The sequence below is a fragment of the Engystomops pustulosus genome, chromosome 1 (assembly GCF_040894005.1).
Source record: "Engystomops pustulosus chromosome 1, aEngPut4.maternal, whole genome shotgun sequence".
Lineage (NCBI taxonomy): Eukaryota > Metazoa > Chordata > Amphibia > Anura > Leptodactylidae > Engystomops > Engystomops pustulosus.
The window spans coordinates 16667959-16695710 of record NC_092411.1 but is presented as its reverse complement, the minus strand read 5'-3'; the positions used below and the strand labels follow the sequence as shown (position 1 = coordinate 16695710).

General features: G+C 42.3%; 1 protein-coding gene across 7 annotated transcripts in view; it reads left to right on the top strand.

Annotated features, from left to right (window-relative positions):
- DCC (DCC netrin 1 receptor) overlaps window positions 1-27752 on the top strand; it is a 583792-nt gene that overhangs the window by 510984 nt on the left and 45056 nt on the right. For 5 of the 7 annotated variants that reach the window (XM_072134174.1, XM_072134157.1, XM_072134130.1 and 2 more), the window contains exons 16-22: window positions 5628-5723; window positions 9993-10231; window positions 10588-10726; window positions 12037-12144; window positions 14489-14683; window positions 23034-23066; window positions 27018-27077. In XM_072134174.1, the coding sequence (XP_071990275.1) occupies window positions 5628-5723; window positions 9993-10231; window positions 10588-10726; window positions 12037-12144; window positions 14489-14683; window positions 23034-23066; window positions 27018-27077 (870 nt within the window). The remainder of the gene's footprint in view (window positions 1-5627; window positions 5724-9992; window positions 10232-10587; window positions 10727-12036; window positions 12145-14488; window positions 14684-23033; window positions 23067-27017; window positions 27078-27752) is intronic. The other 2 variants (XM_072134166.1, XM_072134147.1) reach the window with 1 other exon arrangement.

Below are 27752 nucleotides of genomic sequence, written 5' to 3'. Positions count from 1 at the left end.
TTTTCTGTGGACAAGGACGTAATGAATGGTCGGGTTTGGGTATAAGCTGGAGTAACCAAGCCATAAATATTAGAGACAGAGACTTTCAGGAAAATTAAAATGGAACTAATGTATCAGCCACGCGCACGGAGGAACTTGACAACGTGGGTTCTTAACCAGTCATGGGAAATTGTAGATCTCCCTTCTCCGTAGGGTCTCCAGGTGTCTCTGACATATGGAGACCGGGTCCTGCTCCCGCGGCTAGCAGTAGAAAACTGGAGCAACGGACCTGCGGCCGCTGATGTCTAAAGTCAGAAGGCGGTCCGAGAGGAGTTAAGAAAATTTTTTCCTATAGTATTGTTTTTGTTATTACAGATGCATGGACCTGAACTGCAATGTAGGGCACAGCATTGGTGTTTGGGCTCAACCTCGCCATTAACACCATCACCAATCATGGGTGAAAAATTGTGATGAGTGACCACACCATCGGTTAATAGTTGCGATTGGTCCAGCACCAGTCGCGGGTGCTACTGGCGGGTGTTTGGCTGCTGAATCGGCCGAACTTGACGAACCCAAACCTGAATAGGTCCATCATCACTAAAGGCCTAAAATACAATGTTGCTCTATTTTATAATGGATAGTTATTATAGAGCTGTATTAAAGTCCTATAGGGTGAAGATTGAATGGAGCACTTTAATCAAAGGCTGACGCTAAGTACGCAAACCTATGATGGTGCCTCGCCCCTGCGGCAGATCTATCAGGAGGCTTCGGCCTCCTGCTAAATACTTGGGGCCGGTATCGCAGCAATGGCAATTCTACCAGTGATGGCCATTCTACACTACCAATACCGATCCCCTCTGTAGAAGAGCTGGGATCGGTATTGCTCGCTTTCTGTCTGAACTGCTTTCTGCATCCAGTATCCACCTCTAAGCTTCAAAATAGCTTCAGCTCCTTCTATATCAAGCTAAACAGCTGGTAAGAAACACCAGCTTTTGCAACCTCTTAAAGCACAGACATGAGTTAAAAGGTAGGACCACCAGATGCCCTCAACTTGCACCCTGTTCCACTTTCTTCTAAATTGCACTTGTGGCAAAAGTGCAACTTTTAGGGTAGGTCATCATGTAATACCTTACTTCTCCTGTGGAGGTGCTGTAGGAGAACTGAACACCTACAGAAAAATTCTTCCATAAACTCCTGCTGATAACTCGAGATCCCAGCTGTGGGAAATAGGAATGTCTTGAGCTAGTTGTAGCACTAAAGAGAATTGGAATTATTTTAATGCAATTTATAGGTTTCTACATTTATTTAATGTTAAAAGAGTGTTTTTAGTGGAGTTTTTTTTGTATCCGAGGCTAATTTATCCAAATCTACTTTTTCATGATTAGGCTTTTAGCTTCGGCTTAGGTTCCCTTTTGTGAGAAATAATTTTTCATTCCTGGTAATGTATGCCGCTGCGGCTCTGCTGAAAACAAGTCGTACATCTCTTACAATTTAACAAGACAAGAACAAAAACAATGTATATTAGAGAGAAGAAGCCCAAAGCATTGTTTATGTATGAAGTTCTCTATTATCACAAGTTTACACTGTAGTTAACAGACCGAGGGGGAAATTGTGTTTCTGAAAGCTCACAGGAATTGAATTTGTAAAAAAAGAAGAGAAAGAGAAAAAAGAGAGAGAAACGGCTGCGGCCCAGATGTCTTATAGGGAGAACTATTGCTCCAACGTAGAAGACTAAAATATACTGTACAATACTGCCCATGGACTTGCCCCTGACCTGGATTTGCACCCAATAACTGTTAAATACTGTATTATTAGTTATATTTTAGCATGGATAAGGTACATAAAAAAGTTTGTGAAAAAAATAATGGGGCACATTTGCTTACCCGGTCCAGTCGCGATCCCGCGGTGCGTTCTCCAATGCTGATTTGGGTCTGTTGGGATTCACTAAGGTCATGCACCCGATATCCTGCAGGTGTCGCTGCTGCGCCGAGGCCCCCCGGGGTTCACCTTCTTCTTCCCGGTGCATGTGAGTGCTGATCTTGGGACACAAATTCTTTTTTAAATTCCGCTGTTTTTCCGAAGCTGTCGGGTTGTCCGACGGCCATGCCCCCCAATTTCTCTCGGTTGAAAGCTGACGCTGATGCACCACAATCCGATCGTGTGCGCAAAAAATCCCTGGGCAATTCGGTGCAAATCGGAAATATTCGGGAAACCCAACGAAAGTGCGGCATTCGGACCCTTAGTAAATGAGCCCCAATGTGTTTTTCGTCCTGGACAAAGCTTTGAGGACCTATACGACCTCCCAAAATATGGAACAACATGGCAGGCAAGGGCATGTACAGAGAGATCCAAGAGTGTTAGGTGTCTCTTCCAAGTATGAGGAGTGTCAGTGATACATTATACTGGGGGGGCCTGATACATGGGGATGGGGACCCAACACCTTCATGGGGACCCAACACCTTTAAGTTACACCACGGATGGTCACAGGTTTCCTAATGAACCTAATCCTCTTTAAAAATGTTCTATAGTTGTCTTATCATGTAAAACAGATATAGGTTAATGGTCACAGTAACAATTTTTTAAAGCTATTGTGATTGATTGAGAGAGACTAGGTGACTACGTGAACAAAAAGTTGTCAGTCTTGGGGGTTCTACTTAGTGGATATAACAAACACTCTTATCAGAGGAAATCTACCATCAAAATATTTTACACTGAAGTCAAGCTCTCCCTGCCTCAGAAAGCCTCTTTACTATAATTGATGGTCCTGCATCCAAGGACATCATTGACCAGATATCTGACCCATAATGTGAATCATCATGCATGGCCAAATTATTTCCAGACATTCCCAAATGTGTCTCATGGTCCATGGACGGTCCAAACACATTGGTATGAATACATCCCAAGACCCATCATTGTATATCCAATCACAGGGCAGAAACGGGTTAATGAGGTATGTCATTGTGATGGGTTCTCTATAAAGCTCGTGGTGAGTAGAAGAAGAATGGAAGTGAGATGAGATCTGACGACGAGCACTTTGCGGCCTTTGTGAGAGGACAATTGCCGACCACTTGACGTAGATGAATGGTTTTCTCAGGTTGATTTCCTCTCTGCAATTTAAAGCAATTCATTAATCTATAAAAAAAAAAGAGAGAAAAAATAGAAATAGGTTTTTTTTTATACTAAAGACCAATTATATTCCATCAAAACAAGTGCCATAAATGAATATCATGCCGGACGAGGATCGGGGGAAAGGCTTCACATCAGGTGGATATTGTTTATTCATTCATGTGGCAATGGTCCTAATGATATTCACAATGAGCTAATCAATTATTCAGTAATCTCCTAGGAAGGTCTCGGCAATTAAACCCCCTTCAGATCTGGATGGAGAGTCAGCCGCAATGGATTATGGGTCCGTTGGGCACTGGAGGGATTAATAGTAATTATGGTGCATAGCTGAGACAGGATAAGGGTCATTATCATTGGGTTATGAACCAGAAAATCAGGATTTGAGTAGCGTGGATGTGACCTTCGCAAAGTCGATCGCTGCCTCTTGTATCCTAGTTGCTCAGATCTTATTAGACACTTTGTACAATATCGGTCGGGACGCACATTTTTGTCACAAATTGTATTTGTGCCATTTGTATGAATCATTCTTGTACTTTATCATTAAAAGCACAAGCTCCACCAGGTTATCTCACAGCCATCGTGCTTTATGGCACAATGGTCACCAGTGCGTATGGCCAAAGTCATATTTATAACTCATATCACCTTAATTACTATTGCTTATGTCTGTGAGACTCTCTTGTACGGCAGCAAAACTGTTAAATTTGCTGCCCTGGCTGACCAGATAATCAGTGTGAATCTCTGTCCTGTAAAGTGTAAGCTCTTATGGGCAGGGTCCTCTCTCCTGTAGAGTATAAGCTCATATGGGCAGGGACCTCTCTCCTGTAGAGTGTAAGCTCTTATGGGCAGGGTTCTCTCTCCTGTAGAGTGTAAGCTCTTATGGGCAGGGTCCTCTCTCCTGTAGAGTGTAAGCTCTTATGGGCAGGGTCCTCTCTCCAGTAGAGTGTAAGCTCTTATGGGCAGGGTCCTCTCTCCTGTAGAGTGTAAGCTCTTATGGGCAGGGACCTCTCTCCTGTAGAGTGTAAGCTCTCATGGGCCCCCGTCTCCTGTAGAGTGTAAGCTCTCATGGGCAGGGTCCTCTCTCCTGTAGAGTGTAAGCTCTTATGGGCAGGGTCCTCTCTCCTGTAGAGTGTAAGCTCTTATGGGCAGGGTCCTCTCTCCAGTAGAGTGTAAGCTCTTATGGGCAGGGTCCTGTCTCCTGTAGAGTGTAAGCTCTTATGGACCGGGTCCTCTCTCCTGTAGAGTGTAAGCTCTTATGGGCAGGGTCCTGTCTCCTGTAGAGTGTAAGCTCTAATGTGCAGGGTCCTCTCTCCTGTAGAGTGTAAGCTCTTATGGGCAGGATCCTCTCTCCTGTAGAGTGTAAGCTCTTATGGGCAACGTCCTCTCTCCTGTAGAGTGTAAGCTCTTATGGGTAGGGTCCTCTCTCCTGTAGAGTGTAAGCTCTTATGGGCAGGGTCCTTTCTCCTGTAGAGTGTAAGCTCTTATGGGCAGGGTCCTCTCTCCTGTAGAGTGTAAGCTCTTATGGGCAAGGTCCTCTCTCCTGTAGAGCGTAAGCTCTTATGGGCACAGTCCTCTCTCCTGTAGAGTGTAAGCTCTAATGGGCAGGGCCCTCTCTCCTGTAGAGTGTAAGCTCTTATGGGCAAGGTCCTCTCTCCTGTAGAGTGTAAGCTCTTATGGGCAGGGTCCTTTCTCCTGTAGAGTGTAAGCTCTTATGGGCAGGGTCCTTTCTCCTGTAGAGTGTAAGTTCTTATGGGCACAGTCCTCTCTCCTGTAGAGTGTAAGCTCTAATGGGCAGGGTCCTCTCTCCTGTAGAGTGTAAGCTCTTATGGGCAAGGTCCTCTCTCCTGTAGAGTGTAAGCTCTTATGGGTAGGGACCTCTCTCCTGTAGAGTGTAAGCTCTCATGGGCAGTGTCCTCTCTCCTGTAGAGTGCAAGCTCTTATGGGCAGGGTCCTCTCTCCTGTACAGTGTAAGCTCTTATGGGCAGGGTCCTCTCTCCTGTAGAGTGTAAGCTCTTATGGGCAGGATCCTCTCTCCTGTAGAGTGTAAGCTCTTATGGGCAAGGTCCTCTCTCCTGTAGAGTGTAAGCTCATATGGGCAGGGTCCTCTCTCCTGTAGAGTGTAAGCTCTCATGGGCAGGGTCCTCTCTCCTGTAGAGTGTAAATTCTTATGGGCACAGTCCTTTCTCCTGTAGAGTGTAACTTATGGGCAGCTCCTCTCTCCTGTAGAGTGTAAGCTATTATGGGTAGATGTAGATGACATCAATACATTTTAGGAGTTGAATCTATAATATTATATTTTATAACAAAGTAGACAAAGTTTTCTGCTCCTGGGTAGAAATTCCTGTTGTTGCACTCAGCGCCAAGAAGCTGTCGTAGAGTCAATAAGATGGTTATTTATGTTCACGATGTTTTGATTATTATAATGATTTTTTCCTTTAAATATAGATAATGTGGCATTTGAGGCTACTTTCCTGTGTTATCCCACATCCACTGACCTTTCATCTTCGATGTGTTTGTGTTTGCAGAGCCCAGCTCCCATTATGTGATTTCTCTGAAAGCCTTTAATAACGCAGGAGAAGGGGTCCCTCTTTACGAAAGCGCCACAACCCGATCTCAAACCGGTAGGTTCATAAAAACAAAACTACAAAGCTTTTTCTTTCATTTTTTTTATCCTCCCATTTTTGTTGCTATGTTTATTTTACTGGGATCTTATAATTGCAGGAAATGAACAGGTAAGTGACGAGAAATTAGGCAACACCGAGTAATGCGGTATAATTATTGTTCATTAATGCACTTATCACAGTAAAGACAGTTTTTTTACAGGAAAATTGAATAACAACCTACTGTATGTACCAGCGCCAAACAACAAACTTAAAGCGAATATTAAAAAAAAATATTTGCTATTTTTTTACAGCATATTTTATTTCCAACCGAAAGAGTTATGGAAATTTAACAAGTCACAATTACCCCAAAAATAGAATTTCATAGTGAAATAAAACTTCTAATTTGAAATTTCGCCAACACGTCACTATTTTAAAATAAAATACAAATTAGTGTTCAAATTTTTTTTTTTACTTTTACCGAAATCTAATTTTATATAAATGTTTATTTAATTTTTTTTAATATTTAATTTTAACGTAAAATTATAATTATAAAAAAAAATTATATTTTTAAAAGCTTTTATACAAACGTTTTTTTTTTATATTTTGTTTTTACTTCTAAAATCTAATTTTAAAAGAGAAATACAATTTCAAATATCTTTTTTTTTCCCTATTTATTGCTTTGTACAGGAATTAAAGGGCAATAAATAGATTTAAAAAAAAAAAGATATTTGAAATTAAATTTCTCCTACTGATAAAGAGGGGAAAATTGTACATGATTTGGAAAATTCAAAAAATTTTGAGCATATTTTTATTTATTTTTTGATTATATGTAAGAAGACAGACTTGGTCATATTTACAGTATATTATGATGTTAGAAGCCCTAGACTTTGTAGTGCAGTACCACATGCATATACAAATATAGTCAATTATCAACTTTCTATGATTTCAAGGTAAAAAATTAAGGTAACAGAAAATTTTGGTAAATTTTTTAAATTCAGGATGAATTAATTGGGAGTCATTTACTAAGGGCCCGATTTGCGTTTTCCCGACGTGTTACCCGAATATTTCCAATTTGCTCCGATTTCCCCTGAATTGCCCCGGGATTTTGGCGCACGCGGCGGAAATCGGGGGCCGTGGCAGAAAAAAAACCCGATGGATTCGGAAAAACCGCCGCATTTAAAAAAAAAATCTGTTGCGGAGCTTGCACATACCTTCACTCAGGTAAGTGAGTGAAGGTAAGTGCAAGCTCTGGAACAGATTTTTTTTTTTAAAAGCGGCGGCTTTTCCGAATCCGTCAGGTTTTTGTTCAGAGAATGCGCCGCTGGATCGCGAATGGACCGGGTAAGTAAATCTGCCCCATTGTCTGTAACTGCTCAGTGTGCCTCTATTTGATGGAATATTCTCTCGTTGTTCCTCACATGTATCATCTGTATGTCAATAAGAGCACAAAAGTCATAAGACATACCACGTCCTTAAAGGGAACCTCGTAGAATATTCCAATCAACTTCAAACCATAAATAATTTAAAGGCTACTGATTTTATTTTACAAAGTATTCCCAAAAGAAAGAACCCAGGGAGCTCGGCTTTTCATTTCACTTGTCTGCCATCTCATCATCTGGGCTGAATCAATATGTAATTTCTATTTCATTGTAAAATATTATAATACATATCACTTGTTTTCTGAAAACAATTTTGCTAAGAAATATTCTGGAGTGAAAATCAATATAGATAACATCGTCCCCCACTCTGGTGATAAACGAGGCCCGGCTGGCTTAGGAAAATTAAATGTTTCATTTGGTCTGGAAAGTGTTCGACTTGTTAGCTTTTTATTCACTTTTACTTACACTTTTGATTTTTAAGAAAGATTCTTAATATGTTGTTTTAATTCGTTTATTCGTACAATACAAGGTAGAGAAAATGGAATAGAACAAACATAATAGAGAACATAGAATTGATTGAAACAGTGAGTGTTTGGTGATTCTCTACTTACCGTGAACAATAGTTTAGGTCAAGTGTATTTCAAAAAATTGGGAAAGTCCACATAGGGGGTTAAGAAAAAGGTCACCCATTGTTGGGTTCCCCCTAGCCCTTGAGGTGGCTTTTAGTCTCTTATTTTTCTGGTGCCTTCAGGCTTGAGGTGATGGTGTAATGGCAGAGCCACAGGGGGAGGGTGTAAAAAAGAACTCCACTCATTGTCAACCCAACTCAGCTCTGGTGGTGGCTCTAAGTCTCTAGTGTTTCAGTGATTGGCTGGCCTCAGTAGTCCTCTACTCAACTTTCAGCCATGGGTGTTGAGGCCAGTAATTGGTTCAAATATCATGCACAATTTTTCAGATCATGTTTTTCAATAAGACCATAAACCATGAACCAACAGAACTGGCATTGAGACAATATAGGTTGGATTTGTTTACAAAAGTTACACCCCTGTTGGGGGTTGCACTTCTATACAAAAGTTACGCCCTATTTTTACCAAATCAAAACCTCAATTTCCATTTTTTTTACCAAAAAGTCATTCATTGGGGCAGATTTACTTACCCGGTCCATTCACGATCCAGCGGCGCGTTCTCTACACTGGATTCGGGTCCGGCCGGGATTTATTAAGGTAGTTCCTCCGCCGTCCACCAGGTGGCGCTACTGTGGAACGCACTGGAGTTCACCGAGACAGGCTGAGTGAAGGTAAGTGCAAGCTCCGCAACAGATTTTTTTTTTTTTAAATGCAGCGTTTTTTCCGAATCCGTTGAGTTTTCATTCGGACACGCCCCCCCCCCCCCCAATTTCCATCGTGTGCATGCCAGCGCCGAAGCGCCACAATCCGATCGCGAGCGCCAAAATCCAGGGGCGATTAAGGGGAAATCGGCGCAAATCGGAAATATTCGGGTAACACGTCGGGAAAACGCGAATAGGCCCCTTAGTAAATGACCCCCATTATATTGTGGCTCTGCTTGACATTGAGGTTCAGCCCATTAACAGCGGTGGCGCTCACTGGAGTGTTGTTATTGCTGATCGTTGATGTATCGGGTTTCAGAACCTCAACATTTTGAAAGTAATGATCTATCTAAAGGGTTCGATCAACATAATTGCTGGAATACTCCTTAGACCATATGGAGCTAATAGAGAGAGAATGTTCTCTGAGGAGCAGACATTTTGTAGAACTGGTCCATCTGGGTATTACATGGACAGACACTTATATAGCTAGTCCTTTGTTGTTCTACATTGCACTTACAGTGGCCACTATGGCCCCACTCGGGCTAAGGTCTTCAAACACTCTTCAAGTCTACGAATCTGTCTATGTTCAAAGTTCATACTCTACAGTGATAGGGGTCGTTGACCATGAATGGCTGTAGAATTGCAGCATTACCATAAAGCATGCACAAATGCCACTTTATGAGGTCCTTATGGGGTTGACAACTGAAAAACATTCATTTGATATTCCAGTATGTACTCATTGAAAATATTAATATTAATAACCATAAAAATTACAATGTATTTGTTATTATTATTTATTAGAACGACTTATCGGAATATGAAAAACCTCTATAGACTTAATAATTAAAATATTGGCATAAAGTTATTAGTTATTTCTCTCTTATTTTTTATTAAAGTGTAATTGGAATTTCAAGGTGTTATAAATTAATGGACTTTGCCTAAATGCATTTTTATTGCTATATAATTGATTTTTTACCCCTATGGAAACCGGTATAGATGTAATCTGCTACAGCGAGAAACTCAAGGACATTTCATAAGTCAATAGAAAAGTGTGATTTTCTGTGGCAGAGTCTCCAGGGAGTCACATTTACTATTATGGGATTTGTGTTTTCCCCCTCTCCCACAGAGGAAATTAATAGAACACATGGAATTTAAGAAAATATCAGAGTTCAGCAAATATCATATATTTTATATTTAACATGTTCTTGTTCATGTTCATCTATTTTTTTTTAGATATTTTTGAAGGTGTGAAATATATTTTTATTATATTTTTCATATTTAATTTATGCCAAAAAAAATATTTATATAATTTTGGAATTGGAATTTTAAAGAATTTTGGAGTTTCAAAAAAATTGAAAAAAAAAAATGACTGTAGAGAAAACATGAATTGCAAATTAATTGCTATTTCTTTTTTTTGTCTCTCTTTACGCCATTTTCACCCTTGCCATTATTTTGTATTTAACCCATTGTGTTTTCCTTTGCTGCATTAATATATATTTTTTATATTATTATTTTTTTAATTATTATTATTATTTATTTATTTTTTTTTATTTGATATATTATTTGATGCATGATTACCAGACCCCTTGGATCCTTCTGAAATTGAGTTTTATCCTTTTATTGATGATTTTCCTACCTCCGTCCCAGAAATGTCCACCCCCATGCTCCCACCAGTAGGTGTTCAGGCAGTTGCTTTAACGCATGAAGCTGTGAGAGTCAGCTGGGCAGACAACTCCGTCTTAAAGAACCAAAAGACGGCAGAAGTTCGTTTCTACACTATACGATGGAGAACAAGCTACTCGTCCAGCTCCAAATATAAGGTAAATAGACTTGGAGATCATAAGATATTAGAGAGTATTCCACCATTTCAGACCCTCCATCTATCAATCAATGTAGATATAGATATAGATATAGATATAGAGAACCGGTCTTGCTCTGGAAGACCTAGCATCTTCCTGTAATACATTCATTTAATTAGGCAGGATGTACTACATTGTTTTGCCTGCGGGTGTGCTGTAGGGAGAGGAACACCTTCTCACTTGTTCCAAAGTTGATTATTCCTCTACTAGGATTACCTATGGTCCTCTTGCTTTATTGTTGTGGGAGGTTTTCTTCAGTTATTTGCTCATTGTAAAATCTGTTCTTATTTTTTTTCTTGTTTTTCTTTTCTTATAAGTCTGCTGATACAACATCTTTAAGCCATACGGTTACCGGTCTGAAACCAAACACCATGTATGAGTTTTCAGTGATGGTCACCAAAGGCAGAAGGTCAAGTACATGGAGTATGACAGCTCACGCTACAACCTATGAAACAGGTAATGGGGAAATAATGGGGTTAAAAGAAATTTTTTTGTATATGGAGAGTTGGAGAGTTGACCACATGTGCTGGGTATTTTTGGGGTACCAACAAGCAGGTTTAAGCACCAGCTGTAGTAAATTTGTGCCTTAGGAACCCAACCCTATAAGGGCTTTTTGTGATTATCACCATTTAGATAATGGGCATTTGGGTTAGAAGTTTTTGGAGATATTTTTTTTTTTTTACATGGAAGACCATGGCTATAGCCTGGGGGCACTATGGCTGGTACTACACGTAACATTGTGCCTCGCACAGCCGTCCATTTAATTGCTTCTAGAGACCCCAACTATTTGCTTCATGTCATAGGTGCTGCTCCTGGCTTCTGGCTCAACTAGAATTATATCTGTAGCCCCCACTCTTACCAACTATACAGTGTCAATATTTTTAGCTCTTTACTGTCAAATAGGTCAAGGCAGTCCATCTTCTTCACGAAAGGACTACCCATCTGACGGTAGAGATCATAATTATACTAATTTTAAGTTGGTTAAAACACTTTATAGTGCACTTGGGTTACCTAGTGTTGGATGGTTGGTCCTCGTGTTGAGCGGACAGCCTATCTCTACCCATCTGACAGTAGAAATCCATTATCATTTAATCAATTTACTAATTTTTGATGTGGGCTAGAGAGAGTGAGGTGGTGGAAAGTTCAATAGTGGTGATTGATATTTAGACAATTCATCCATATTTGACCAGTATCATTGGGACCTCTTAAGCTCCCGTTGACCAGGGCAAGGAAGCTACATCATCATCAGAATCAGCTTTGCTTGTCAATCCAGCTCCTCCGGTTATTGACCATGATGTAGATCGATGGCCCTCCTGGTGGTCCGTCCACTAGAAGTCAAACAATTTTAAGAATTACTTAAGGCCCCTAGTATAAATATTAGGAACCAGGGGATTCTATGACCCATATTAAGGAATTGAACCTGCAGTTATGAGTTGATAGGATCACCGACCTCCATTACAACAATGACTCCCATTATTATTTACAATAGGGGCATATTATTATCTGGAGTACTTTTCTTAGAAGATAACCCCACCGCAGATATCAGGATTTCTTTCTGATGTAGTTTCTTCCTTAACACATAAAAACCGAACTCCGGGGCAAGAAAATGTCAGGATGTCATAATTAGACGTGTGAACCTCCCGATCATGGCGTCTCCCGCCTCCGTAGGGATAAAGCTTCCTATCAGCACCTTCAATGTCGCCTTCTTAATTTACACCTCGTTCATCGCCAAGTGTTTCTTTTTTTTTTTTTTTACACAATTTAAGCTCCAACATCTGCCCCGAAGGATTTAACAGTCATCACAAGGGAAAGGAAGCCTCGAGCTGTGACTGTGAGCTGGCAGCCTCCGATCGAAGCCAACGGCAAGATTACCGGTAATTTGCTTGTTCTGCACTTTTTTTCTCCATGCCGCATGTTTCGCTGTTATACTTTCTCTACTTGTTAGTGATACTCTTTGTGATTGCAGTTTTAGACAGATACAAAACATGAAAATTCTCTTGCTAGAACTTCAGTTTTACCCAAAAATTTCAGATCTAGTACGATTGGTATTGTATCTGGTCTACTTCACTGTAATGTAACATCAGTGTCGGACTGGGTTTCCTTAGGCCCACCACAGAAATTCAATTTGGGGGCCCACTCTTCTATATCCCCCAGGAAATATACTCCTGCAGCCTCTAAATTGTGGTGTTTTCTGATGGACCTCTGGGGTTCAGTATTGGGTTGAGCCAGGGCCCACCGGAGGATCCTCAGCGACTCTGGTGGGCCAGTCCGACACTGTGTACCATCCTCTATGCACTTAGCTTGAGCCTTTGAAGTTAATTTTAAAATTAAAATAAAATTTCTTGACAAACACCTTAGATAGGTAATAATAAGTTTCAGGTTACCCGAGTTTTCATCATGGCACTGAATTACATTTTTTTCTCCCAAATCTTCCTATTGTCACATTTTCTTACACAACATACATAAACATGACTATTGTGGAGTGTAACATGATGAGAACATGATGCACCCATAGAATTGATTCTACGTCATGATCCGAGGTCTATTCATGATCTGAGGTCCCCTCACCCCACCAAAGATATTGTTATCCCCATTCCCATGGGTAGGGCATAATAATCAATTGTAGTCGTACCAGAGAGATATATCCGAAATACAACTATTTTGGGGTTCTTGCTTCTCAGCTCACATGTACATGTATTCTGAACAGGGCCAGATTAAGGGCGGTGGAGGCCCTTGGGCGCAAACTGGTGGGGGCCCTTCTGGAAATTTTCCCCCCCCCCGTAATTCATATATCCAGACTCCCAGTATTACATATATACAACCCCCAGTAAAATAACTAAATAATAAAACTTTACTAACCTTGCTCCGCTCCCTCAGTGCTCGGCACAACCTCCTCCTCTTACAGCAGTCAGATGTCTGGTGCATGTGTGATCCCAAGCGCTCTGCGGTCTATGGCTGAGGCAGGAGCGTTCCCATCACTGTGCCATAAACACCAGTATGTTAGTGATCCAGGTCTTCCTCTGGCTACCGCCCCGTTCTCGCGGCCGGCTGCTGTTTTAACAGCCGGTTCAGAAGAAGCTGGAAGCTGGGCCAGATTCAACCCCTGCAAATCTAGTGAGCGATTTGGACAGCCATGTCACTGCCCAAATCACTCACACTATAATCCACTATTGGTTGGTGGGGCCCCCTTAGGAGCAAACTAGTGGAGGCCTCAGGGCATGTGCCCTGGGAGCCCTCCCCATAATCAGGTTCTGGTCCTGAAGTAGACGAGGGAGGTAAGTTGCATCCAAGCATTTATCTTGAGGGATGTTGAGATACAAGTCCCAGGTTCTTCCACTCCCCCCCCCCCCCCCCCATATGCCATCTTAGTGGATTTAGAACAGCCCCATTAGCGACATTGGGGCACATTTACTTACCCGGTCCAGTCGCGATCCCGCTGTTCATTGTCCGATGATGATTCAGGTCCGGTGCGATTCACTAAGGTCGTGCATCCGAGTTCCTTCAGGTGTCGCTGCTGCGCGGAGGTCAGTCGGATTTCACCTTCTTCTTCCCGGTGCATGTGAGTGCTGATCTTGCGACACATTTCGTTTGTTAAATTCTGCGGTTTTTCCGAATCCGTCGGGTTGTCCAACAGACATGCCGCCCGATTTCTGTTGCGTGCAAGCCGGTGGCCGATGCACCACAATCCGATCGCGTTCGGCAAAAACCCGGGGCAATTCGGCGCAAAACGGAAAAACCCGATGGTTTTGTGGTCCGCAGACAGCAGTCTGAGCCCCATTATGTCAGTCCCTCTATTAAATAAGATCCCTTTTCCCAAAATAATAGAAACCAGGGAATTTTGAACTTCCTTTATAACTTATAGAGAGAGATGGAACTACTTGAGTTGCAGGAGATGCTGAAGAATCCGGCAATATCACGTAGCCACCGATCCTGAGTGGCAGAAGCTCAGCTGTGATTTCGGCTTTTAGTTTCTGGGAAGAATCCCTGTAAATGAGAAATCCTGAGCGCTGTAGCACAGGGTTACAAGTGGTGCGGTTCATCATAATTAGAAGTGACGGAAGCTGGCACTTCCTACATTGGAAGAATAATACGTTATGATGTTGATACCGCGGCTACCGATACATAATGCAGAACCCGGACTCATTCATAATTCATGGCGGCTTAAAATGTTTCCCTACAGCTGTCACACGCTATATATTTATTTGTGTTTTTTTATAGCGTATATCCTGTTTTATACCTTGGATAAGAACCTCCAGATTGACGATTGGGTAATGGAGACCATCGGAGGTGACAGACTCACTCACGAGATCCTCGACCTCAACCTGGATACCGCTTATTATTTCCGAATACAGGCTCGCAACTCTAAAGGATTGGGGCCCCTCTCCGACCCTATTCCTTTCAGAACGCCCAAAGGTGAGATGAGGTTTTTTTCCGTTGTTGTTATTACATATTGTTTTTTTACTATTTAAATGAGTCACAGGGGAGAAGCAGCGGAATGTGCCGCCAAGGTGGATAAATTCCAAACTTTGTAAAAGTTCTGGCTTTGTAAAAGTTTGGGCTTCTCTGATGATTTATTTGCGGATGTAAAACAAGAGTCGGGTACAAAACGTCTTGTTCGAAGACTTTATTAAAGCATAAAAAAATATTAAAAATGTTAAAGAAATACCCTGTATTATGGCACCAGATTGCAGGTCCTCCTTCAATCTCTCGCATTAAAGTTGGTCAGTTTGGACATTTGCAATGTACTATGAAAAACATCCATGTCAAACAAAAAAACCTATTTGGGGCCCCGTTTCTCTAAGGGCCCCATAGTATTATTCACTCTAGAGTTTCTAGGGTATAGGCTTATCTTAGGTTGTCGCACTGCTACAGTATTTAGTTAGTATATGGATATGTATTCCAGGATTGCAGCTGTTCCAAGTGCATTGGGTGTGTACTCACACTGCTGTGCTCTGTGTCCTCTGTATCAAATTTTCCTCAAAGATCCTCCCCTCTGTTCCGAATAACTATTGTAGTGTTCAACATTAAACCAGCAATAGCTTGCTCACAGAGCCTTGACTCTGAAGCAGTTCAGTAGAGATGGTTGAGGGCACAACAGGGTGAGGAGACTCTCCCAGTGCAGTTGGAGAAACTACAATCCTGGAATATAAATCCATTTTCCACAGTTCTGCTGCTACTAACAATATACAAAATGTTCTGATTACACATCTCTCTAAGGACAACACATAACATTGCCTGGTGAGAGCACAGAGCACAGAAGTGTGAGGGCTAACCTCAAGTGCACTTGTAGGAGCTACAATCATGGAATATAAATCCATTTTTTCACAGTTCTGCTGCTGCTAACAATTTACAAAAAGGTATGATTACACCTCTCTCCAGAGACAGTACCTAACACTGGCTGCAGAAAGCAAAAGAGCACAGCAGTGTGAGGAGACATACCCAGTGCCCTTCAAGAAGCTACAATCCTGAAATATGAATTAATTTTTAACCGTATACAAAAAGATATTATTACACATCTCTTCAGGGGCAACACATAACATTGACTGCAGAGACCACAGAGCACAGCCGTGTGAGGACATATCACCAGTGCACTTGGAGAAGCTACAACCTTGGAATATAATTCTATAAATCCGATCACAGTCCTGCTGCTACTAACAATATACAAAAATATATTATTACACATTTATACAGGGGCAACACATAACATTGACTGCAGAGACCACAGAGCACAGCAGTGTGAGGACACATCACCAGTGCACTTGGAGAAGCTATAACCCTGATTTATAAATCTATAAGTCCAATCACAGTCCTGCTGCTACGGGGTCACACCTAATGTTAGAGACACAGGGGCACATTTACTTACCCGTCCCGTTGACGGCGCCGATCCGGAATGTGCGACGAGGATTCTGAGCTGCCGTGATTCACTAGGATCCTGCATGTGTCGCTTCCCCGCTCAGGTCCGCCGGAGTTCACCGTCTTCTTCCCGGTGCATGTAAGTGCTGATCTTGCGACACAATTTTGAAAATTAAATTCCGTGGTTTGTTCGAATCAGTCGGATTGTCCGCCGTCCACCGATCCCTGATCGCGTGGGTCAAAATCCCGGGGCAATTCAGGGCAAATTGGAAATATTCGGGAAACGCGACGGAAATGCATCCGACGGACCCTTAGTAAATGAGCCCCATAATCCACACTGCGTCTCTGATGATGATTACGGGTTGTATCTATATAAACCAAAGACTTCAATAAAAGCAAGAATCTGGTTAACCAGATAAAAAAAATTCTTGGTATCATGTAAGATCATTAGGTCCGTGTACGGCGCTGGTCCCAGACATGAATGTTTGATGTCATTCCCCGGACGCCATGTAATAATTTATTACAGTCAATCATCCTGCGGCTCTGGGGACCTGTCACCACATCTGAGGGGGCCCAGACTCTGTGAAGTCCTGGAATCCATGCTAATGCCGGGGCGTTCCCGATGCCTACTAATAAATATTACAAGCGGACGATCCGTAGCCTAATGCCGTGGATCTGAGGATCTGTGCGGCGCTAAACTGGTCCGAGCAGAACCCCCCTCTAAGGCTCTGAAGCTAAAAATGTACATAAAAAAGAGCGCAATGCTCCGTGCCCTTTTATATCATCCACAGGGACAGGAGGAGCAGATACATTATACATGCAATTAGTTATCCCGCTACATTGTAACAGTATTTCATAGCAGCTGCAGTACCACAACTCACCACTAGCATGAATATATATAAACCATTCAGGTGGGACCAGTGTGTGTGTGTGTATATATAGATATATACCAGTTCCGACTTACATACAAATTCAACTTAAGAACAAACCTAAAGGACCTATCTTGTATGTAACCCAGGGACTGCCTGTATATATATATATATATATATATATATATATATATATATAATATATAAATGTGATATGGATTTATATTCCAGGATTGTACACTCTGCAGTTAGTTTTGTCTCTGAAGAGATGTGTAATCAGACCTTTGTGTATGATGTTAGTAGCAGCAGGACTGTGAAATATGGAATTATATTCCAGGATTGTAGCTTCTCCAAATGCACTGAAGGCATTTTCTCACACTGCTGTGCTCTGTGCTCTCTGCAGACAGTTTTAGGTAATGTCCCTGGAGAAATGTGTAATCATGCCAATGTGTATGTTGTCAGTGTCTGCAGGACTGTGAAATATGGATTTATATTTCAGAATTGTAGCTTCTCCAAGTGCAGTGGGGTGTGTCCTGACACTGCTGTGCTCTGTGCTCATCGCAGTCAGTGTTGAGTAATATTTCCACGATGATGTGTAATCATAACTTTGTGTGTGTTGTCAGTAGCAGCAGGACTGTGAAATACGGATTTCTTTTGCAGGATTATAGCTTCTCCAAGTGCACTGGGGATGTGTGCTGACACTGCTGTGCTCTCACTGCTGCTGCTTCATATCGCCCCTCTTCACACCTGAGTAAATACTTACATACCTCTGTGTATTTCGTCAGTAGCAGCAGGGCTGTGATATGTGGATTTATATTCCAGGATTGTAGCTTGTCCACACAAACTTGGGTGGGTGTATCCTCACACTGCTGTTCTCTGTGCTCTTTGCAGTGAGTTGTTCCACAGTAGTGTGCTGTCTGATCTTATTAATTGGAATCACAATTCTGTAGGCGTAGAATGTATTATTTGGATGCTGCATTACATTGGGGCTCAGAATATTGGCATTACTGGTGCTTCCTGGGCATGGTATGGCGGTATTACTCTACGGTATGGCGGTATTACTCTACTAGTGAGTTGAAATAATGATAAAAAGACGATAGGGGGCTATGCCCAGAGTTCTGTTGAGCTTGAAGTTAAAGGACCGCAAATTTGGAGCAGTTTTATTCAGCAGTGGATGGCGGTATTATGTGGGGTACAAAGGGCAGTACTATGAAGGGATTATCGGAATGCTGCAAAATGATAGGACTCAATTTGCTGCTTTTATGTGGATTGCATATGGCGGTATTATCTTGGTAATATGTATCATGGTAGATGTGGTGCGGTACGACACAAAACCGAGCACTACCAGGTGATAAACTCCGTATCTTCCTACACATGTGGGCGACACGGCGGCTCAGTGGTCAGCATTACAGCCTTGCAGCGCTGGGGACCTTGCTTCAAGTCCCAGGGTCAACATCTGCAAAGAGTTTGTATGTTCTCTCCGTGTTTGCGTGGGTTTCCTCCGGGTCCTCCAATTTCCTCCCACACTCTGAAACATACTGGTAGGTGATTAGATTGTGAGCCCCATTGGGGACAGGGACTGATTTGGCAAACTCTGTTCAGCGCTGCGTAATCTGTGTGCGCTATATAAATAAAGGAATTATTATTAATTATTATCAATCCTTGTATGTCATAACATGTCATCTTCCCCTTATCTATACGGCTCCAGTCACATGACAGCCGCGACCAGCGAGTATAATACCGTAACCAGCGCAATCCCGCACATCTCGTCCCCATCCTCTCCGCAGCCGCTGCTGCTCTTGTCCCCGTGGGTTCCAGTCTGGTCTCACAAGGGTTAAAGGAAATGCAAACAAAAAAGAAAAAGACAATCAGGGGACGTGTTGATTGTAATAGACCTAAATGGGCTCCTCCATAAAAATGAAGCCACAGTTAAATTAAAAAATCTCAACTCTAACACCGCGACGGAGAGATGTGATTAATAGAAAGTAATCTCATTGCATATTAGATGCGTTTTACTTATCACCGCGCAAAAATTGCAATTTGATGGCCTCAAAAGGAAAAAAAACGGAGAGGTATTTTTAATTGTATCGCGCCACCTAATGGCCGGTATTGTAATAGCAGATGTGTGTTAGTGCTGGGCTTATTCAGAGATGGTTCATAGGAGGGACATGATCTAATGTATTGACTAGGGGAGAAACAAGTACCCAGGGGGCCCCACCGCTAATCCACAAGGGGCCCTCTAATCCGTATTAAAGGGATGGGCCAGAATTTATTTTTTTTTACAGGATAAGCTAATTGTAATTGATTAGGGGGGGGCTGCATGGGGATCAGCTGCTTGGTGCTCCATAAACCAACGGACTCATTGGGGCACATTTACTAAGGTCCATCGCCAGTTTTCTGTCGACTTTGCACATTTTTTGCAGTGCAAACACAGTTATTTTAGAAGGGTCCGCGACTGTTTTGTGGCGCGGCTGCACTATTCTTTATGCGACACATTTCTGCACTGAAAGGGGCGTTCCGGTGCTCGGTGCGCCACATTTGTCATGCAAAGTCCGACAGAATGATGTTGCACGTGTTAAAGGTGGTGCACTCTGTTGGAGCAGTGAAGGGGGCGCCAGATTCATTAAAATCGTGCGCCAGAAATCCTGAATCTGGCGCCCCCTGCACACTACACAGGACACTGCACTGAACTTAGTAAATGTGTCCCTCTAGTGGCTGGCACTGTTACTGCAGCCTCGGCTCTTTGAGAGTTATGGTTGCTGATACAGAGCCCGCTTGTTGCATCTTCACAGTAGATCGCTCTAGGGCCTCATTGTCAGTCACCCCTACCTTTTGACTATTTAGGAAAGGCTGTCAATAGTAAATCTTGACCAACCCCTTTAAAGAAAATTTTTCATCAAAATCCATGATGATAAACCAGGGACACTTACTTATTGGCACTTATCCAGGCACCGTGACTGTGGTATCTTCTTATATTTCTTATCTGTGATCTCCTTCTTTCTAAAATCGACTTTTAAAATTATGATAATGAGCAAGACGGCTTTGGGGGCTGTTACCAGAGCCCCTCTGTGCTGTAGCTTCACAGGCTGTTACACTGTGTAGGAACACATCCAAGCAGAGGCAGGGGGGAAGTGCTGAAGGGGCAGGGAGGAGAAGCGGGGCAGTGTTACAGCCTATAAAGCCGTAGCATGGAGGGGTACAGGTAATCCTCCCAGAGCCCTTCTGGCTAATAAGCATCATTTAAAAGTTGACTTTAGAAAGTAGCCATGAATAACAAATCTATTAGTAATGTCCCTGGTTTATCATGATGGATTTTGATGGTACATTTCCTTTAAGAGCTTCAACCATAACAGGCATCAGGTCTTGCTGTATGATGGACTGTACAGATTCTCTATAGGAGGTGCAGGAAGATCACATCTCAGCCTCCCTGACTGTATACTTATGGTACGGAGGATACAGATGGAGAGGATCATCACAGTGCACCCCCAGTTGGTAGAGATGGTCCTGTCTCTAAATATATTGCTGTACTGAGACATCATGGGATTAATAACAGAACAAAAAAAAAATAAATACATTTGGAGGAGAGGTTAAACTGCAGAAATCAAGTGCAATAAGTATAAGAGAAGTGGTGAGAGTGATGGGGGTGGTGGGGGCGACATCTCACCGAGCTGTAACGTACTGGCATGTCAGGTGTTAATTCTTATCCTCCAACCTTATATTGGAGGAATAAAATCTGCGCCTGATCCTGAGATCAGTCATATCCTATTGAAGATGAAGCGTGAGGAACTCTCTGCCCCTCATTATGCAGATCCTTCATCTACATGAGCCTCAGAAGTCTTCCTGCTTGTACATTGGGTCGCTATATGACCCTGTAGAGGGGCACAAAGAGCTCGGAGGGTGAAGGTCCTGTAATGTATGGGATATGCTCCTTTCATCTCCTGCTCCATTATACACACTGGTAAAACATCAGAGGGGTCTATGGAATATCGTCTTCATCTATCATGTTTGGAGGCATCAGCCAGGAGAACCTGCCGGAAGGACCCGCCGACCCCTATAAGGTCCTCCTGATATCAGACTAATTTCTAGGAAATCTACTACCAGGATGAAGGATTATAAAACAAGCACACTTACCTGCCGGTGTGTACCCATCTACTAGGATCTGCTCTTCTTTTAGCATCTAATGTCCTTGTTTTTACAAAAAAAGGTTTTAAAAATTATGCAAATGTTTCCGAAGGGCTCCAGGCTCAATTAGCAGCTATGGTCCTTATTAGCATAATTTTGAAAGCAGGTTTTCCCCAAAATCGCTGGATTTTATGGCTTAACAGAATAACATCCTGCCTCAGCATGTCTGTACCTACCTAAAGGTATGCGTGCAGGGGAGTGTGGAGCTGCATAATACAGGAAGCACAGAGCACAGCAGTGTGAGGATTTGCCCACAGTGTATTTAAAGAAGCTACAATTCCGGGAATATCAAACCATATTTCATTTTCCGTCTGCTACTAACAATATACCCACAGGGAGGATTACACATTGCTCCAGGCGCAATACGTAACACTGACTGCAGAGAGCACAGAGCACAGCAGTGGAATTGCGCACCCATTGCACTTGGACAAGCTACAGTCCTGGAGTATAAATCATAACTATTTTATAGTTCATACACAATGTATGATTACATGTCTCATGTGTTAGGTACAATACCTAACACTGCAGAGAGGCCAGTGCACAGCAGTGTGAGGACACTCCCCCTGTGCACTTGGAGAATCCATTTTTTTAAATAAATATTAGTATAGAAGTGATAAAAATGAGATGCCATGTGTTGAAAATAGACGTTAAAATACACAATTTGTACTAAATATAACAATTGTAACTTATATACTGATGTAGCAATGTTTAACTTAACACTCAACAAGTTGTGGCCAAATTTGTGTGTATTTCTGGAGCACCATGGGTGTGGATAGGAGGTCTGGTGCACCCATTGGATAACAATAGATGCACTTAACCTCATAGCCACACCCATAGTGCCCTGGAATGCTCATTTGCATATAAATAAAAGTGAAGATTTCTCTGCATTCAGGGCAAAGATTTTCTGAGGAAAGACAATGATGCAGGTCGCTTTGCTTGCAAGGACATATGTTGAGTTTCTATGTGACCCCGGAGCTGACAGAATCCCTTTAAAGGGAACCTGTCACCAGGTTTTACCCCTCTAAACTACTAGAGGTGGGGTATGAAATGTCCTTTCTAGAATTTCCTCTTTATATGTTAAATCTCATTCATTTGTCAATACGATATCTCCCCCAAAGTCAGGTAAATGTGACTCTTCTCACCTCATTTTCACATGAGATGAGTCAAGTTTAGTGGTTGCAGGGGGAGGAGTCAATTCATCTTCAATATTCTGTTCTATGGCACCTAGAAACATGCTACTGGTGTTTTATTAAAGATAAGAATCTCATCTTTCAGCTTAGATGTTGCAGAGGGAAGAGTCAATTCATCTTCAATCTTCTGTTCTGTAGCACCTAGAAACATGCTACTTGTGTTGTATTAAAGATAAGAATCTCATCTTTCAGCTTATTGAGGTTTATAGTTCCCCGGACTACAATACAGGCATTTACATGGGTGGGAACGGGATCTTTATCTGCAGCTTACATTACCATCTATGACTTTAGCTGTCTGTATTTCTTTTTCCGTAGTGCCAAAAGTCATAAGCCTGATGTAATCTAAAAGATGAAATTCTTACCTTTAATGTGACACTAGGAGCATGTTTCTAGGTGCTATAGGGTCTTCTGAAGTGACACTCCCCCTTCAGCCACAAAACTTGACTCATCTCATGGGAAAATGAGGCGAGAAGAGTCATATTTGCGCGACTTAGGTGTAGATTTTTTGTTTTATAGGTAAACTTGTGAGATTTCACATAAAAGAGGGAATTCTAAGGGTCTAATAGTTGCGTTTGGTAAGACCTGGGGACAGGTTCGGCCTGAGCGGCTAAGTTGCTCATTTGATTTGTCACATTGTAACAATAATGCTAATGTCTTCTTCCTTTGTAGTGGAACATCCAGACAAGATGCCGAACGACCAAGGTACAGTACAGTGACCTCACTCCGTCACCCCCTCCCCCATCCGTAAAAATCAATGATATCATCGCCCGCGTTGTGCTCTTCACCTGCGCCGCACCTGATGAACTCCCATCATGCCGCCTGCTAATTAATCTGGTTAATGAAGTTCTGCTCGGATGAGGCCGCGTCGGAGGCTTTTGATGGGAGTGATGTAAATTTTCTTGAGAGGAAATTGTTTTGTCTCTTTTTCTGAAGGACCAATTAAAATGTCAAGCTTCTTTGTATGAAATAAATTTCCGTCTCTCTCCTCGCGCTTCTGAATAATTCACATTAAGTATAATTAAGCTCGGCATAATTTCCAGGCGACTCTCGCCGCCGTCTCATTGGCCGGAGAAGACGTTTGCGGGTTTTCCATTTGGAATTATTGTAAATCATTCGCTTCCATCCAGACAAGGGGGGGGGGGGGTAGGTTATACTTACGTTTTTTTTTACATTTTTGGCTTTGGGAGGTTGATCATTTTAACTAGATGATCCAGACGGCGGCATGTGAAACGTCCAATCATTGTCAATTACCGCCACATCTTCGAATTAAACAAAACACGGAGAACTATGTATTAAGAGACAATCGGCGCTGTCTGGCCCGATGCTGAGGATGTCAATTTTTAAAATTAATTTTGCATTGGAATCAGTAGTGATTAAGGGATCGGTATCTCGTTTGACACATCTCCCTTTGTAATCTGCGTTTTTTTGTTAAAGGGCTTTTCCTGCCAAATTTTCTTCTATCCATGTTGGGATGGATGGACACCCAGTGATGTGACATCATTGGACAAAGGACTGTGAATAGTCCACCTGCAAATGAAATGTCAGTGACATCTACTCCTATAGGACTGCCACAGTCCCAGCAATCTCCAGTGATCTGAAATGTATCCCCTTTCCTGTAACTTTAACGGCACATCACCTTTAAAGGAAATCTACCACATGGATGCAGTGGTTCTAAACCAAGCACACTTACATGCTGGGCCGTGCCTCCTGAAACAGGATCAGTTCTTCTTTTTGCCTCTAAAAGCTTAGTTTTTGAGAAAAACATATTTTAAAATTATGCAAATAAGCCTCAGGGGGCTCCTATCCCCTGGTGGCTACGTCTTCTGATAATTATTCAGGTCTCCGTTCTTACCCTCCTACAAACGCCATAGGAGGGTAAGAGACATAAAAGATTGTTAGAAGACAAAACCGGCACAGGCTCCTGTGACACTGAAGGAGCCACTGAGGCTCATTTGCGTAACGCGAAAAGATGTTTTTCTAAAAAATGAAACCATAAGAAGCAAAAAGAACAGTTCCTGTTTCAGGAGACACACACCAGCATGTAATTGTACTTGGTAGAAGCACTGCATCCATGTGGCAGATTTCCTTTAAGTGTTTTAGAACTGCCCCTAGAGCCCCGAGTAAAGACAGGAGCCCCTAGTATACATGACAATTGGGGCTCACAGTTGCCTCTAAGTACTCCATATGGATGGCTGTACATGCTGTACTGACACTCCATTGTCTTCTATAATAGATGTCCAACGTTCTATATAGACAGGAGTTCTATAGAGAAGAGAGTGCTCCTGTATCACTCAAGGTGCTAGTGGTAGGACCTTGGGCGTTTAGACACCTATCCCATTCCTGTATAAATTTTCGGAATCAAACTAAAGCAGTAGGATAGAGGTAGGGTAGGAGAAGTTGTGTCCCTCTTCTTCTCCCACACATTGGCCGTACAATTTTGGCTAGATGCTCTAACTTGATACCCCATCCATATGCATGCTGGACTCAGCCAATTGCCCATGTGTTTTTCATGAGTAGTGCGGGATAAACCTATGTCAGACACCACTCAAAAAACCTTCCTGAGATCCACCAGCACCATTCTTCTTTCCCCCCAAATTCTGCCATCAAGGAGCCAGTAGGCCTCTGTTCACAAAAGATTGGTGTTCCCTACAAAATTGTCTTGTTAAGTTGACTTTGGTCTCATATTTTTGGTTGGTTTTAGATAATCTACTATCTTAAAGGGGTATTCTCGTCTTGGCATTCACATTCAGTTTGATAAATCTTCCATATATAAACATTTCTTCAATTAGATGTTATTAAAAATAATGTTCCTGTGTGAAGATAATTTCTCATAAATGTAGTCACGTTGTCCCTTAGAAACGAAATAGCTTCCGTGGATACGGCCACGACTGCTGGAGGGATTGCAGAAATAAACAAAAAGGTTTTGTATATGAAATGTCCGGGAGTTACTGCATATCCCACAGCCGTCCTGTGGTAATGATCGTTGAATCCAGGAGGCCAGGCAGGGCTCAACAGCGCAAGTCTGGCCACCACTGCTAGAGTGTGACGTGGTCGTATCCTAGGAAGCTATCTGGTTTCTAAGGGACAACATGACTACATTTATGAGAAATTATCTTCACACAGGAACATTTTTTTTAATAACATCTAATTGAAGAAATGTTTATACATGGAAGATTAGTGAAACGGAATGTGAGTGCCCAGACGAGAATACCCCTTTAAGTCTACCTGACCTAAGCCCATTCAGCAATTTGTAGACACTTTCGACTCTTAACAAACCAAGGCTTCTCTGGAATCCTCTCTCATACATATAATTGGACATGACAGCCACCGTATTTCCTATGACAAGTCCATTCAGACCTGGGCACTCTGTGTAGATGAGACTGACTTTTACAATTTCCCATAATAAAGGCAATTTTTTTTCCATAGCCGAGGAAATGTGAAAAAGAAAACCATCAAGTGGGCCGGGCAAATGAGATGTGATGGGAGACTGTATAACGTCTGTCATGTGCTACATGATCTCTCCGCTCCATCAGAGATTGTCAAACACGAGCGATATGGATTATAAGGGGGAGGTACAGTCAGGTTGTCTCGGTGGCTAATTGCAGAGAGCAAAAATATTTCTTTTAGATAAAAGATTGACATGTTCTGGGATCCTACCCTGACATGTCACACGTTTCTCCATGTATCTGGAGTGGAGACAGCCGTCAGGACACGGTCTATTAAGCTGTAACATTGAGGGATTGCAGCTCACATCACATGAGCTGGAGGTTTCTTTAAGCAGAGGGCCAATTTGTGTCTTTTTTGGCAGGTTATGTTCTCCAGGACTTTTTCACTATTCGATATATGGTATTTCTCCTGCCGTTTCCCTAAAAGCTCCACATCTTATCAGTCATCTCTAAAAGCAGTTTCATTGATTTGGAGAAATAAAGAGAAAAAAACCCTTCTCCTCCTATGAATAAGTAGTCATTCTTCTGAGCCGGTCATGCTCGGAGATCTCCCTACAAAGCCTCAATGCCGGTAGACAAGTTGTTCATAAACTCTACGAGTGCGGCACATTTTACCTCGTATTTGGTCAAGTTGGTCGTAAACATTAAACATAAACATTATAGAATTCAACTTATTATGATGGGATCAGGTGACTTTATGGTGTAAATGGGGGCTCAAGAGACACCCACTGGCTAGAAAGGTCAGTGGAGATAAGGCTCAACGTGTTAGATTTCAACATTCAAGATCCTTATATTCTCAGGAAGATAAGCCACCACCAGAGGAGCCTGTTGAGTTAACTAAGCCCACCTTTATATAAAGGACACTATCCACCCTGACCTCCTCATGTAGATGCACGGTGGGCTTTGTTGAATGTTGTTACGTGAAGAGAGAAGACTAAACAGACCTCTGATGGTGGCTTATCTTCCTGAGAACATAAGGATCATGAATGTTGAAATCAATCTTGCTGCTCCTTGTCTCCACTTACCTTTCTAGCCAGTGGGTCAACAGTCATAAGGAGTGCATGGCCAACTAAACCCTAGAACCTGTTGCCCGAGTGGGAATTGTTCTAAACAAGTCTGTATAGTATTGACTGGCAGTCCATTGGATTGCATATGTGTAGCATCCCCAAACACTTAACTAACCCTAACTCTTTTTCTCTTCTTACAGGTCAACATGGGATGTACTGGCCGGTGGATACCAACTTGATTGACAGGAGCAGTCTAAATGGTATGTACATTATATCATATGTTAGAGAAAATGGCCCAGATCCTGACCAGTGAGGAACCTTGGGTCCCATGTAATCCTTGCCTTTACCTAGATCAACATGCTCCTCAACCAAAGCTCAGGGACCAAGCATCTTCAAAATTGCCATAGTGCGGTTACCAGCCAATCACTTAGACAAGCGCCCTTCAACAACAAACCCATGTGCCCACTCATAATAGTACTGAGATCAAGATAGTCTCAATGACTTCAGTTGCACCAGGCTTTGTGATGCCCTCATTAGTTCCAAACAAAACAATCATCATTTAATTGATCCTACCAACATCCCATAAGTAGAGGAGTCTGAGAGAGGAAAGAAGTTGAAACATATCTGATTGTTGGGGTCCAACTGATGGAATTCCCACTGATCACAACAAGTGGGTCTTTGATCTATTCCGTACCTCCATCCACTGCTCAATCTTTGAAGAACTAGAGATGAGCGGACCCGACGTTCAAGTTTGTGTTTGGGTGGCCTCATCCTATTATATCCCCCTGGTCAATCATAACCATGGCTAGTTGTTAGCGGTGTCTATTGGCTGGAATGGCTGTTCAGCCGCCAATCAGGAGATATGTCCGGGTCCGATGGCCAAACCCAAACGCTAAAACTGAACTTCAACGTTGGATCCGTTTAGATCTGGACTC